Source organism: Akebia trifoliata, chromosome 12, assembly GCF_017979445.1.
Source record: "Akebia trifoliata isolate Shusen 1 chromosome 12, ASM1797944v1, whole genome shotgun sequence".
NCBI classification, from domain to species: Eukaryota; Viridiplantae; Streptophyta; class Magnoliopsida; order Ranunculales; family Lardizabalaceae; genus Akebia; species Akebia trifoliata.
Genome location: NC_141386.1, coordinates 33,036,660 through 33,053,037, shown reverse-complemented (window position 1 = coordinate 33,053,037; position 16,378 = coordinate 33,036,660). Strand labels below are relative to the sequence as shown.

General features: G+C 35.2%; 2 protein-coding genes across 2 annotated transcripts; one reads left to right on the top strand and one right to left on the bottom strand.

Moving 5' to 3' along the window:
* Positions 1-548: 548 nt before the first annotated feature.
* On the bottom strand, positions 549-3,643 carry CRR1 (Dihydrodipicolinate reductase, bacterial/plant). The gene is made up of 10 exons (XM_086419933.1): positions 3,424-3,643; positions 3,186-3,308; positions 3,006-3,080; positions 2,842-2,907; positions 2,544-2,639; positions 2,305-2,421; positions 1,843-1,935; positions 1,084-1,185; positions 896-982; positions 549-816 (listed from the first exon to the last, which is right to left on the bottom strand). Exons 1-10 carry the CDS (start codon positions 3,532-3,534, stop codon positions 784-786), a joined length of 903 nt encoding a protein of 300 aa, XP_086276059.1. The 5' UTR covers positions 3,535-3,643; the 3' UTR covers positions 549-783.
* A 7,396-nt stretch (positions 3,644-11,039) lies between these two features.
* On the top strand, positions 11,040-13,186 carry LOC147389646 (BAG family molecular chaperone regulator 1-like). The gene is made up of 4 exons (XM_086418858.1): positions 11,040-11,875; positions 11,992-12,248; positions 12,355-12,501; positions 12,623-13,186. The coding sequence occupies exons 1-4, from the start codon at positions 11,629-11,631 to the stop codon at positions 12,950-12,952; spliced, it is 981 nt and encodes a 326-aa protein (XP_086274984.1). The 5' UTR covers positions 11,040-11,628; the 3' UTR covers positions 12,953-13,186.
* Positions 13,187-16,378: the final 3,192 nt, after the last annotated feature.

The following is a 16,378-nucleotide window of genomic DNA, read 5'->3' as shown; positions in this document are numbered from 1 at the left end:
GTTCACTTGGTTGAGAAGAGGAGCAAAACTCGGTTTGGGGGTGAAAATGATAGGATTTCAATAATGAAAACTGATAAAACTCATTCATCTCCGATATCTCGTACCAGATTTTCTATATCTCGTCTGAGACATATCGTTACTCTCGCGAGATTCCGCAAAATAAAAAAACCTTGTTTGTCTGTCTCATCCATGCTTGATACCGAAACAACTAGGGCAAATACGTATTGGTCTTGGACGAGTTTTGAAACCATGGTTTCCCACAAAAAAAGCATCTATGGTTCCTATACACTTTCACGTTAGGATGGGCGATATGAGGTACAATATTGAGGCCACTCCAAACACAACTCTTAATTATATTGTATGTTTTATAATGTTTCCATGTGAAAATAAATCTTTAGAAGGAAAAAAAATACTAGATACCAAATGGTTTATTTTATAAAAAATTTCAAGTTTCTACCAAAATATTTCCCACCAAAGATTAGTTTTCATTGAAACACATACAAGGTGGGTTCAAATATTCTCCAAGACAAAAACTAACCCATTAGATATTATTTTGAAATAAATTTAATAAATGTGAACTTAATAAAATAGATTTAACAGTTCTTCATGCTAAATCTTCTCTATCGAAAATTTGTTTGTCGGTCACATGGATAGCTCATGTAGTCATACCAATTCTCACCCTTAACCAATGCACTTCTCGAAAAAAGAAAACAAACAGTCAAGAATCTCTTCTCCCATTGCATCGGTTAAGCATAAGAGAATGAAGAACACTTTCCCGGGTCTTTACAAAAATTTCTCCAAACCATAAACCAGATTCTGCAAAAAAAAATATTGATCGGATGAATTCCATTACAATTTAGGAAATCAAGGTAGAAAACATGAAATTATCATTTACCTTCAGGCGAACGACCTTCCTAATAGCTAGGATTAGCCCTGGCATAAGACACTTGACATCTATGACATCGTGTTTGATGCTGTATACCTGGAGCATGGTTTTTATCTTTGAGATAAGATTGTTATGCCATGAGAGGACTGTTTCAACTTGGAAATGTCCAAAATAAAAAAATAAAAACATGGATGTACCTCCCCCGGGGCAGAGAAGTAAACTGTGGTATTGGAGGGAAGCCCTGGAAGGACCAAACTGTGAACACGTACCCCATCCTCTCCTAGAACTTGACCCCTCGCCTTCACAAGCAAGAATAATCATGAGTAATACCATAGTTCTCAAATTGAAACATGATTTTCATAGTTTAAATTTATCTAAATTGATAATACTGGTCAACAAGGAGGTACTGTACATCAAGCCATGCCTCACGCCAGTCGAGCTCAGCGTTTAGTTCACTGGGGTTCGGGGGCTTCGCCCCCAAAAGACAAGAGTATTTTCGTCATTTCACTAATATTATGTAAAATCCTAGTTAGGTTTCATGGGGTATTTATATTTCTCATTTTTGGTGAAAGGGTGAAATCTGTAACTGCGAGCTTTCTCTTCATAGTGGAATCAGTGGATCTGTGGACATACCTCAATCTTGAGAGAACCACATAAAATCTGTGTAATTGCATCTTGTGTTTGTTTTTTGATTCATTTTCTTATTTCGATTGCACCTGTTTTCTTAACAGAATCCTCATTAAAGCACTTCCAAATTAGGAAGTTCATGTGTAATCATTCGGAAGTGAAACACCAATCATTTTTATCTTTTTTCTCTCATTTATAAGTTGTACATTGAATCAAGTGAAGTGGTGAATTTGCTAGCGTTTCAAGTATCCGTGGATTAGCTTATTTATTCGTTCAAGCATGCTTTCCAACAACGGGATTAACTTATTTATTCGTTCAAGCATGCTTACCAACACATTTGTCGAAAGATCTTCTCTGTTGTAAATCTGACCAAGATTGGAGAGGTTGTTCGCTATTTGGATTGCATCTTGTGAGGGGAACTCCTGTCCATGAATGTAAGCAAACTTAGCATATTCTACTATTTGAAACAAAATGAAACTCACTTTGTAACATCTTGAGTTCGATATTTAATCTATGAAAAGAGAAACCGTAATGACATGTTACAATGTATATATCAATGAGCATTCAAACACTAAATGTATGTTTATTTCGATAAGAGCAGATACTTAGGTATCTATAGATTCAAAAGAAAACAACCCGACTTCTGATGTGAAACTCGACCAATTCAAATTGACTATCCAATTTTGATTTAATATCGCAAGAAGAAAAAATAAATCATTTCGGACAGATTGTCATTTTTTATGATTGAATTTGACTAATTCAACTTTTGATTGAATTATTGTTGAACTTACTGACGCATCTGGCCTTGATTCAACAATCTCTACATTATTGTAGTGAAAAGAAGCAGAAATTGCAGCTTGTTGGAGTAGTATAGATCCAATTGACAACGTTGGGGCGATCAAACATCCCTGACATTTATGCCAAACAAATGTTACACAACAAAGCAGATTCAGTAAGTTTGAACTCTCATGAAACACACAAAACATTGGAATTAGCAAAATAAAAAAAAAACATCTCACCCTGAGCTCACCATGCTGGCCTTCTCGCAGAATGCAGATAATGCCGTCACCGTATCTGAATTAATCTTAGGCACGTAAACTACACTTTTCATGCCAAAGGCTGTGGCCTGTCGGACAAGGGAACCAAGCAAGATTTTAACTATGTAATAGAAATATGAGAAAAACATCATAGAAGAGAACCAAATTTGTGTTCATGGAAGTCAATTTTTCATCAATGCCAATTTAGAGAACAACCCATGAATCTACTTCCTTTGTTTAAGCTTATTTTAGAGAAAAATAATGAAATTTAAATGTTGAGAGAGCCCAAACCTGTTTTACATTGTCATAAACAGTAGAAGGTTCAGTAAAATCGACGACAACTCCATTTGCTTTCAACTGGCAAGAATTCAATTTAAGGTTTATTTGAGAAATAGAGACATTATAAACAATCCAATTGAAAAGAGAAAAAATAGAGTGGTGGATCACTACATTACTTGTGAGATTGAACCCAAAATCATGGTGAGATCATTTATTATGGGTATTTCAAGTGCTTCCTCCATGTTACAAACCTTCTCATGAAACACATACAATATCAGTAGCATTAACAACAAAAGCTTTCATGAATAAAAACTTAACTACAGAAAAAAAAAAAAATTAGAAAGAAAAGAAGGAACCTTTCCAATATCTTCTCCTACAAGATGAGAATCAACAGCACCAGCTATCTCCATTCCTCTAGCTTTGGTGACTGCAATTACTGCAGCCTTACCAATTTCCTTAGTTGCACCATTGATCACCACCTCTTCCCCACAATTTTTTTTTTAAAAAACAAACCTTAGTTTCTCAACAAAGAAAGATGGAAAGTAAACAAATGGTTTTCAATGTAGGAAGAAAAAATGAGATCTATGATGGTACCTTGATATTGTTTTGTGAGGGTTGCATTGAACAAGAGATTGGAAGCTTGATTTGAATCTTATGTGTTCTTTTGTAGTTTGTGGGCTGAAATGGGGAGCTCAAAGTTGCCATGGAAGTTCAAATTTCAAAGCTCTTCAACTTTTCTCAGTTTGATTGGTTGTGAACCCACCCAAGAGGATAAGGGATTGTGTTTCTTGATAGGTTTTGAATGGACTTTGGAGGGAAGTTGACTGTAGTAAGGAGATCTCATATACCCATTTAACCAACTATAAAACTTCCTCTGTTTTCTCAATTTTTTTTATTTTTTTATTTTTTTGTGAAAGAGACTTGAGTGATCAATCACCCTAGACTTCTGAACATTATACTCCAAAAAATAATTGGGTAATTTAGTAATTCCTCTTTGAAATTGGTGATATTAAGTTTACCCCCACCAAATGCAAGATTGGGTTTACACCTTTATTAAAGTCAATGTCTTTTTTTATTGATGAATTAATGGTGAGATTTTGACTTTATTCCTAATGTCCTTCAAAAACTCAAATTACTAAGTTAAAATTTGAATTATATCAAAATTTAATTGCTAAATCATCGAGAAAATGTAACTTTTGACTTTCGATTAAGGGATAAATCTAATTTTATATTTTGCAAGAGGTAAACCCAGTAATACTGATTCACAATCGGTATTTACTTAATTACCCAAAATAATTTCTTTTGATCTTTTCTCGCAAGATAGCATTTTGCATTTTAATCAAAAAAAAGGTTTTTGGCACTCCAAACAACTTCTTAAGATATAACTCTAAGAAGTGCTCCCCCACTTGTGGGGAAGTGGAAAATGGGCAATGGTGAGTTTAACCCACTTTCCATTTCTAACATTTGTGGATTTGAGAGATCAAGACAATTTGCTGAATCCCATGAAATCATTTCATAAAAGTTCATTGATATCTTCTTTTTATAAAGCAAATCGATTTTAATTCTTGAATAATTCACATCACTTTTGGTTCGATTGTAACAAAAGATTCCCTTTTTATGTGGAAAAAGCCCGTATCAATAATTATAATTTTATATATGGACAATTTCCTTGTTCATTGTTTTAAAATAGTTCTATATGGTCCTTTCATATTCCTTCTATGTCGTAGAGTTGAAACCAAAAAATTTGTGTTGCTTTCTAGATGTTTTCTCACGTTTTTTATAAAGTCCACTCATAGAAGTATTTTAACAATGATTCCAGTGATATTAGTAGATGCTATTTGAACTATTCCTTTTTTATTCATGTCAACATTTCGTAGAAAAGTTATTATGTCGGCAATAGTGTCCTTACCCATGAACTTAAAAGTGTTAGAATAGTATCATATCACCTAGGTACTATTGGGATATGCAATGTATAAAGCGGGGGCAACCCCCTCCTTGCAAGCCGATTTTCAAAGATGAGTGAGGCCCCCATAGGCTTTAACATGGAATCAAAGCGGGTGTACCTCAATGATGGGTTGGATTAGTATCTCCAACCCTGCGTGGAAGGGGAGAGCCAAGTGTCTCCAACGCTAGCACTGAGGGGAGTGTTAGAATAGTCTCATATTGCCTGAGTACTATTGGGATGTGCAATATATAAAGTGGGGGCAACCTTCTCTTAGAAATCCGATTTTCAAGGATGAGTTAGGCTTATGGGCTTTAACAAAAAGGTATAGTTTTGGGCTGTGCTTTTGTGTTGATGACTGAAATACCTTTAGATTATTCTTAAGATATATAACCAATGATCAAAGACTTGGAGTGACATTAAAATTGACATTGATTCACACATTGCTCATTATGCATAAAATCATAAATGCTTTTCACTTATATCTCGATGAAAATCATTTATGGATCCGTACACACATCCACATCAATCATGTATGAATTGATGGCAATTTCAATGTCACTTCAGTATTTTTCATGATGAAATGTCCATAAAATATAAAATAATACTGAAGTGACCTCAATATTGGATTTTGCAATGCACACCCTGACATGAAAGTGTAAGGGACCATAAATGCCTTTCTTCAAGATACGAGTGAAAAAGTATATATGGTTCTTATCCACTTTCACATCAAGATGTATGATATGAGATCCAATCTTGAGGTCACTCCAATGCGACTCAAAACAAAATATCCAAAAGAGCGATTTGCCAAGAATCAGTTTCTAAACACCGTAATCAAATACCAATTGCACAAAAAGCACTTTCGTTGATAGTGCATTGAAATGAACATACTTCTATAGAAACACTGTTCAAAACACACCGTTTTCCAAAGGAGACCTAAGTGATTGATGTGTTTTATATTGGACATCTTCATGCGTCCTTATTCCCATTAAAGTTTCTGGGTCCCACCAAACTCATTCTAAAATCAGAACCATCGATCAAGTATGGGGTCCACCCACTGGATTCTTCTCAGTTATAGCAACAACGATACTGCCAAACACTTCCTTTAACTCTTAGCACTATTTATCAACTTGGGTGAGCCTAGCTAATATATCCACCACATAAATGATTGGTTCACATCAGCATCAATTGGGACAGATCAATTGGTGGCCCACCATTTCTATGTCATAGTCTCATAGTCAACAAACCCCATCAGCAGTTCATGACCTTAAAGCTCGTATGGCTAAGAAGATAAAAGATTTGATTGTTCAGAAAGGAAATCAACCTTAATAGAAAATCAGAGCCGTCCAATTAACCCATCTTTTCAAATGTAGCATGTAGACAGACTGATTGAACAGCTTTGATCATTGATTTGGTGGACCATTTTGAGTTGACCTTCCAGTATCTAATTCTACTGCAGAGAATTCAGGGGAACTGGGATCGAAAAATGGGAACACGTCCTGAATATTATATGCTATATGATTGTACACGTGGCAGATATTCAGCTTGTTGTTGTGACCACTAATTGGTCTAGCTGTGTTACGCATGGACTGATAATTAGTTTGAAGTGATGAGTCATAAATCCCACCAAACTCTGATTTTATTAGATGGGCTGTTATTCGGTCGGATCATTACGAAAAATCCGATCCAATAACTTTCCAATTTGAGGATTTTCAACCCAGTCAGATAATATAGGAGGAAAAAAATATAAATTAAAATAACCCTCATGATTGGCCAAATGGCAAGTCAGCCTTGACAAACTCTTCAAGAAGGGTGGGTCAAGTGTTCGAAACCTTTCCGCGAGGGCAATGAGTGATTGTGGGATTAGTCTCAGTCGAGGGGCTATTGTTGTTTTGCTTTTGTCAATATCAACGATGCCCCTTACATTTTGGCAATATTAGAAGTAATCAATATTTCGGATTTTAGAGATATATTTGCGTTTTCAAATTGATAACATTTTTTCTTGACTTAAATTTTCTCCTTCGAAACTAATAAAATGACTTAAATGCCCTTTAGGAAATTGCCTACAAGAGTCGGATTCATTTTAATGTGATGAATTACAAACCGCAAATCCAAATTCAAACTAAGTAACATAACATTGCCCTCATTTTGATGAAATGCAATGTCGTACGTCAACAAATCATATTGAAAAAAATTTACAAAAATGTTTGAATTTAAATTTTTTTAATATACACAAAATTAACCCAAGTCTACTAGGATCAGATTTAGGCTTAGCCAAGTTAGACCCAATTAGAATATCGAACGTCTCTAAGGTACAACCCACCTCTTTCGCATTGGGCTACCGGACAACCTAGCCCGACCCAAACCCACCGTTGACAGCCCTAGCATGGGCTATTGAAAACCCCTTTGGATTCAAACCTTTTTCACCAGCCCAGAGTTTTTTTTTTTTTTTTTTAATTTTATTTTATATAAAATGTACTAGAGAAATATCTACATATAACCAATCAAATCGATTTTGTTGTCTAGGAGGGCCCAATGGACCCTAAATTATGCGACAAATGGCTCTTTTAGGTTGTCGGGGCCAAAAATGTTTCAATGTCAACATCCTTATCGAAGGTGGTCCTTTGCTCTAATTGCCATATACTATAAAATCTTTTTGTTAGCATAATTAATCCCTTGGTCGGCAGAAAGATGACTCTACATTTACGTGGAATTTTTATTTTTTTATTTTTTTTTTCAAATTTAAGTAGTCGATTCTTTAGTGGTTGATAGAAAATATTCTCCGATTTAAACCTCAAAGGAAATAATTTTATTTTTAATGTTGATAAATCCTATTATTATATTCGTAAGATTACCTAAACCCCAAAATTAAATTCCAAATTACTCTCTCTCTCTGACTTTCTTTAAACACCAAAAAAAAAAAAAAAAACTTGAAAATTTCTCAAAATCAATTATAATAAAATTGATTTTTCTAAATAAAAAATTAGTGTCGGTAAGCATGAGAAGGGGTATTCTTGTACTCCAATTGAGTCAACTTTCAAAGAGGACTGAATTGACTTGTGTATTAATATTAAATTAATTGAAAATAGAACTAAATAAAACATTTAGGTGAGTTGACTCCATGAACGTATAGAAAGTGAATTGACTCCCTAGATTACAAATCTCTTTCGAGATCGAGACGACTCACCAAACTCATCCTGGTACCATTCAAGAATAAGATATATGCTTATTGGGAATTGACCCACTCGGTGTCTTGTTTGAAAATCAAGATGACTCGGATAATATTTTGGAAATCTCAAATGAGTCAATTGTGATTTTGTATTTTTTTTATTAAACTAATAATATTTTTTATAATTTAAATACTTATTATCTAAATAAAATAGATTTTTTGTGACTAAACATCTTTTAATCAATCTTAAATTTTATAAAAAAAAAATTACAATCATTTATGCTAAATAATTATAAATTGAGTTAAATGATTTATTGTGTACAAGAGTCAGAAGTGACTCGTCGATTAAACTCAGTCTCATCCATGAACGAGATGAGATGTGAAACTGAGATTGAAAACCATGCCTTAGAGAGTTACAACTTCAAGTGAGTCAACTTGATCAAAATTATAGAATTTGAAGTGACTCCCTGAAATTTAAAGCATTTAAATTTCCCCCCATTTAAAAGAAAAAAATATTCTTTTTGTAAGTCATATAACTTTATGTCAATATTTAAATTAGGCCTCAATAAAAAAAAAAGGAAAATGTTGGAATGACACAAACAAAGACACAAAGGTAACAAAAATGATGTGGTGGCGTGCATATAACCATAGATGCATTTTACTCGTATCTCGCAGAAAAGCATCTACGATAATGTGTGTAACACCACATCATTTTTTCACCTTTGTGTCTCCATTTGTGTCACCCCCAGCATGATTCCTAAAAAAAAGTAGTCCACCCATCTAAGGGTTTGAATCGAAGCAGAGGACATCCTTACGTGTACAATAAATTCCCATTTAGGAAACAAAACCATCATCACCACCATCTTTAAAAGCTCCTAATCTCCTCTCACTCACAATTAACTCATCACCCAAATCAAATCCCAAAAGAGGAAACCTAAAGCCACTACTTTACAAAAGAAGCCATAAAAGATTAAAAGATTACAAAACCTAAATCCTAATCCTAAAACTCAATCATCATAATATCATTTTTAATCATCTCTGTCTCCATGATAATGTCAGATACACGTTTTATATCTTCAAATATATAAAAATGCGTAACATATAAAATACAGACCTGACATTATCACGTCCTCATCAGTGGTTACGTTGTCCTTAATCAAATGCGTTAGAACGTAATAATGATAGAGATTAAGGTGTATTAACTAATATAAATAAAAAAAACCAAAAATTGTTTCAGAATTTGTTACAGCGTCTCTTTAGATCTATATAACAGCTCAGGTCCAAGGGGTCCAAACCCACTAAATTCAGATTTGAATAAAATTCAACCCATTTTATGCCATAATACAGTGGATCATACATATATATTCATATTTTGAAAGACAAAAACTATCTCAACCAGATTAATTATGCCATTATCCTTAATTCCTAAATTTTCAACTCTTATCTTTACAAATTTTTGCATTAAAGGAAATCTAATTGAAGATCGAAATAATAGTTTTGAACTTGATCATACCAATTAAAGTGTAACTTGCTTGTTTATTTTAGAAAAAGAGATTCTTATTGTTTGATCTCGAAAATGATTAATTGAAAATGGAAATATAAGAATCAATGGTCATGGACCTTGCTAACTTAAATGAAAAAAAAAATAAAAAATTAGGAGCATTGTTTGCAAATGTGGCATTTGTAGCTTGAGTACAAATATTGTAGTGCGCTTTGTATATATATGTTACATGTCATTTGTACTTCGACATCTAAGTCAATTTGTATATAAAGTTCAATCGATTTTCAAAAGTTATCCAAACTTATTCTCTACCTTTCAACCAAACAAGTTATCCACTATTTAAAATTTTTTTAGGCAATCAAAGCTTATTTAAGCAATAAATCTTAATGTTTCTTTTATTTTATATTATCTTCAAAATTACTGCACGAGTAATTTACAAGAATCTTTATGGGATCTCTTACTTTTCGGGGATATGAATACTTTTTCTTTTTAGCTAAGCTTTTATTTGTGTTATTATGTCCATGGGATCTACATGAATCTCTTCTAATTTTGCATTAAAGAAAGATTTATCCAAAAAAAATCAACTAAGAAGCTTGGGTTATCATTAGAGAGTTGATATTGCCACACTAACTTTTGCTAACCCCATACCAATTGTGTTGGTGAATTATATAAGAATTTGTGTGGCATTAGTAAAAGTTGGTTTGGCAATAGTAGCTCCCTATAATTATTTCATTCTAATTAGATCATAAGCTTTACAAGAATCTTAAAACTTATGGTAAATAAATAAGAAAAAAAATATTTACAACTTACAAACTCATAATAGTGATTATAAAATAGGAGATTTAGACATTTTCAAACTCCATACAAATAATCCTTGATTTTTCTCCCAAATATTTTTCTGGAGAAGACTGAGATCAAGGGACACAAGGGAAAACTCAAATATTCACCAAAATATGGAGGTAAGGGGGAGAATCTAAGAGATATTAACTAGGGGGTATAGAGATAGTTTTGACATTTTCGGAAGAGAAAATAGCTTATCAAACTTCGATACAGACATCTGCATCAGAGTTCCAAATAAATTAAAACGTTTGGTGTGACACAGGATTTTCTCACAATTCTGACGTGGAGATGCATAAATAACCGTAGATGGTTTTTACTCGTATCGCGAGGAAATACATCTATGATTATATGCTCATCCCACGTCAGAATTGTGAGAATCGCAGTAAATACCTTGTGTCATTTCAGCATTTTTCAAACAGATATTAGAGTGACACGTGTCAATTCCTGGGTAAGAAAGCAAAGCGTGTGGAGGATCGTTTAAGATCCGCTATCAGTTTTGGTTGAGAGAGAGAATCGTCGGTGGGGTTTACTTTTATTTTCTACTTCATCTTTAGTCCCTCTTTTACGATATTTAGTCCCTCTTTTACGATAGTCAGCAAAATCATGAGGGTAAAACCGTAAATAAGAAGCAAACTTTCCTTTTTCATTATTTTTTTTTTTACCTTCAAACAGAAGCTTTTGGCGGCTTCCGTTGCATTCTTCTCTCCAAGTTTATATAATTATTATAAAATCCTCAACTCTGGTTTTCACTTCTGTTCGCTGGCCATTCCTTTTTTTTTTATTTTTTTTTTATTTTGCTCTTCTTCTCTTCTTCGTGGCTGTTCTGAAAGAAGAAGAAAGAAGCACCCTTGAAGAAAAAAATCCTTTTTTTTTTTTTTTATTAAGTAAATATTTGATTTCTTCTGTTACACATTCGGCGAGATCATGGTTTCGATTTGATTTCAGAGATTAAAAGATCACATTTTTTTGGCTCCATTTGTTCAGAGATCTGAATCTTTCGAGGTTTTTGTTTCGTTTTCGTACAAATTCTTCAATCTCTGTCCGAGATTCTAGTTTCATTAAGCTCTTAAAAGGATCGCTTGGTATAAAAATTATTCCTTTCTTTGCAAATTCGACTGGTGTGATGCTTGGTTCCAAGGTTTTTAACTCTTGTTGTGGCTTTTTAGGCCAGAAATGGTTCTCCTCGATCCCATTGAACATTTTCGCAGAAAGGGTTTTGGAGAGATCTGAGGTTCTTTCTTCGTTCTTGGGTTACCACTGACCCAAGAAACAATAAACAACATAAGATCTCGTGTTTCGTCCTCAGGAAGAGATCATAAAGGAGAAGGTACTGCACAAGAAGTTGAGATGATTCGAATGCGGACGAAGAGCGGTGCGATGTCGCCGAAGAAGAATGGGATCTCCACAGGAGGAGGAGAAGGAGGAGTTGGGGAACCTGGGGTGGTAGATTGGGAGCTTAGACCAGGAGGAATGCTGGTACAGAAACGAAACCCGGATTCGGATCGAGCTTCGATCCCTGCTCCCACCATCAGAGTTAGGGTTAAACAGGGGTCTTCTTATCGCGAAATCTACATCAATTCTCAAGCTACCTTTGGTAATTGAAGCCAAATTCTCAAATTTCTTCTTCATTAATTGACAGTTTATGTATTTTGTGAATTTGGGTGATAGGAAATGGAGGTTTGTTAATGGTGAAGTTGGTTTTAATTGCAGGGGAGTTGAAGAAAATGTTGGAAGGGCCTACGGGGCTGCATCCACTGGACCAGAAACTGTTTTTCAAAGAGAAGGAGAGGGATTCAACTGCATACCTCGACGTCGTGGGAGTGAAGGATGGATCGAAGATTGTTCTTGTTGAGGATCCGACTAGCAAGGAGAGAAGGTATCTTGAGATGCGCAAGACTGCGAAGATGGAGAAGGCATCAAAATCTATCTCAGAGATCAGCCTTGAAGTCGACAAGCTCGCGGGTCAGGTATTTGCTGGACAAGAACTCTATTATCATTTGAAGATGAACAAATTAATAATATTTGACCAATCAAATTAATAATGTTTTTTTACTTGCAATTGGGTTTGGGTAGGTCTCAGCTTTAGAATCTGTGATCTCTAGAGGAGGGAAAGTTGCAGAGACAGATGTATTGAATCTGATTGAGCTGCTGATGACCCAATTGATTAAATTGGACCAAATTATGGTTGATGGAGATGTGAAATTGCAGAGGAGAATGCAGGTATAATTTTGAATCGTGATAATCCAATTGAATTTAGCTTTGATTTTGGGTTTTTGATGATTCTGAACATCGTTAAATCCGTAAAATGAGAATTCTCAACTTTTCACAAATAATATTGAAGGTGAAGAGAGTGCAGAAGTATGTTGAGACACTCGACCTACTGAAGATTCGAAATGCTTTACCCAACAGCAATGGAGGTCAAACCCCAATGCAGCAACAACAACAGCAGCGGAGGCATTCAACAGGGCAAATGCCAATACCAACCACGCGACATCAGCAGCAGCAACAACAACAGCTGCCTAGAAATTCTATAACTGGGGAAGTTGTGGTGACGACGAAATGGGAGACTTTTGATCCAGCACCGGCATTGGTACCATACCCATCCACCTCGACCACCACCACCACCACAACTACCTCGGCTAATAAGCTGAATTGGGAGTTCTTTGAGTAAGGAAATTCCATAGTATATATCTCATTCAAATCAAGGATCTAGTCTATGTTTGTGTGGATGTGCTTGTGTGTGGGGGTGTGTTTATCATCTGTGATGATTTGGTCTGTTTTATCCATTCTTTTCTGTATTTAAATTTTGAGAACACGCCCCTTTTTGGTCCTTCCCTCACTTCTCTCCCCCTTATTCAATCCATATTAAGAAATAAAATGGGGTTGTACTCTGTTCTTCTTGCCATTTGTGTGTTTAAGTAGTGTTTGTGGAGATAAAGATAAAAATGTATATGTAGGGGTCGGTTGTTTACATTGCAACATTGGGTTTATTTAGGTGAAGAAAGCAAGAAGTGTAGTTGAGAATTTGTGGTAATAGTTGTTGTTATTTTCTTAGTAGATAAATCAATCCAATTTTTGGATTTCTTTTTTTAAATAGTTCTACCAATAAATAGTGGAAGATGGAGGTTTTTCTTTCGGGAGCGGTTCGGCAGCCCTAAAGTTTGCCAAAGTTTGGTGCCAAACATTTTTTGTAAATCACTTTTGATGGGATTACAAAAATTGGACGGTCCACGATTCTTCAACTTGTAAACTAGGTTTAGAAGTTTCAAAATGAGCTGATTTTTTGTGATGATGATCTCTACTGTGAAGAGAGCATCCTCACAAAAAATCAACTCATTTTGAAATTTCTAAACCTAGTTTACAAGTTGAGAATCGTGGACCGTCCAATTTTGTAATCACTTTTGATGGGGTTAGAAGTTTTGGAATAGGCTGATTTTTGTGAGGGATGATCTCCTCATCATAGAGATCATCCTCACAAAAAATCAGCTCATTCTAAAGCTTCTAACCATATTTTGAAAATGTTTGGCACCAAACTTTAGGGCTGCCGAACCGTTCTCTTTTCTTTATCAGGGAAATCTAATAACTAAACTAAACATCCGAATGATAACACGTGAGGCATTTAAGAGAGAGAGAGAGAAAGAGTGTCAGAAACTGTTTGAATCTGAATCTCTAGAGATGATATCGAGGAATGTATGGTTAAGAAAATTTACATTTTGAGAAAATGATAGTGTGACAGTCTAGGAAAGATAATATTCCTTGGGATTTGCGTCCTGATTATTGAATGGCATTCAATCTTTTAGCCCTTGAAATGAGAGCTGACCATCTAACTAAATCAGCTGATTCTGAATCCTGGTTTAGGTAGTGGGCGAGTTGTGCTGGGATGACACAGGATTACTGTGACTCTCACAAGTCCGACGTGGAGATGCATATATAACCGTAGATGGTTTTCGGTCGTATTGCAAGGAAACACATCTATGGTTATGAGGACATCACACGTCAAACTTGTGAGAAACTTGTGAGAATTGCAGTAAATACCGTGTCATTGCAGCATTTTCCTATGTGGGCACACCTTTTAGGCTCACTAATTTTTGGGGCCACCTATTGTTGCTTCTAGGAACAAAAAATTGGCTTAGCTATTAGAGGATCCAAGTCCCCAACAGAAATTCCAAAACCCCAATGGTTTGAGATCATCATTGAAAATGATCAAACTCAATTAAAACATGGAGTTAGTAACCCTAGAAAAGTGTACCACATGGTATTTTAGAGAGGAAGACAAGGAGTGCTTCGGTACAAGTCAAGGGCTTTGAAATGAAACGAAACGACAAGAAGAAGATTGAACAATGATAAAAACAGAAATAGTAAGAAATGATACAGAAGGAATATGCATTTATTGAAAGTATGGTTTTATGATAATTTTTTTTTTTTTTTTTTACGGGTGTTAAATGATGAAGTTAGATTAATGTTTCTGGCCCGAGTAATCAGGTTAAACGTAAATGATGATGGGGACAATACATACTGACTTCAACAAAATGAGAGTTGCAGCTCCTTTTAATGAATATGGTGAGACAAAATCCAGCGAAACGAGGGATTGAGACAACTGGGGCATATTTTCAGGCCGATGAGCTTGGGGTTAGCACATTTCATTGGTCTAATAATTGTTATTCCAAACCACACATTGATCCCAAGTACCCAGTATGGACAAAGACAAGAACAATGTGGAAGCAAGTGAAGCCCACCAAGAAACAACCCATGTGTTCATGTGGATGGGTAGTCGAAAAGAGCCTACAATTGAGGTGGTTTGATTAGCCACATCATAATCATCGGTATGATAATGGGTATTGATCAAGCAATGAAGCTGGCCAATGTGGACTTCGAATTCAAACAAGAAACATGAGCTCCAATCTCGGCTGTACATGAAAAGTGACAGATTGGGTTGACAAACAAAAAGAGCCAACCAATTTTTTTTTTATACACATGCCACATCCAACAACACTGCCCCCAGCAGTGCGGTGACGTGGTGGTGTGCATAGAACCATAGTTGCTTTTCCTCAACATACGACTGTTGTACACTCAAGGAAAATCGATGGTTCTCTGCACAACTAATAATATATGGAACCTTGCACACATAATGTCAGCAATCATTAAAAACCTATATGGAAGACGAAGACAATCATCTAATGGTAGAAGCTCAACCATATACAAGGATGGAGAGTTTGAGGAAGATATTGCCCATAGGATCAGAGAGTTGGATGGTTAAAGTAAAGGCTTTGGACAAAGTGGAATGGAGGAACTTCATCTAACCAATCTCAAATCCTTGGGTTAAGGCCTTGATGATGACAGGATGATGACAGGTAGAAGTCCCATTTTAAGAAAAAAAAATTATAAGTTTCCATACAGATCCTAGGAGACTTAACAGGATACACAAATCTGATTCTTAACCGACCAAGTACTCCCCAAGACCAATCTGATGGAGAAGGGGAGAACCATGAATGTGACTGGGGTATGACACCCGAGAGTGGAGGAAAATATACACTCAACACTCCCCCCACCCATAAGACTTGAAAGATTCGAATCCATGACCTATACGAACTTAGCACTTTAATACCATGTTAACCAACCAACTACTTCAAAAGACCCATCTGATGGAGAAGGTGAGAACTATGAACATAAGAGGGTCACGGTGCTTAATTGGAGTATGACACACCCAGGTTGGAGGAAAATATATAATCGACACTGATAATCAAATTTCCAACATTGTTACTTAATTCCATAAATCCAAATACTCTTTCATGGCACTTGTATAGAAACCCAATGTACCATCAGTAAAAGAAGGTGAAGAAGTGTTGATGGTAAGTGAGAGAAGGAAAATGAGTTCCTATCTTAAATGTTGATAGTAAGTGAGAGATTTGCAAGGCAAAGAAAATGCATAATAATTTTCACTATTTTAATCTTATTGTAAGGGTGATCTACACTATCGATTCGATTAAACCCAATAGACTGGATGAATATATTCAATACGTGCCTCGGTCTAAGATTACAACTTCTTTCTTGTTATCTGATTTTGTTTATAAATTGGTGATTAATCCATTGTGGATTT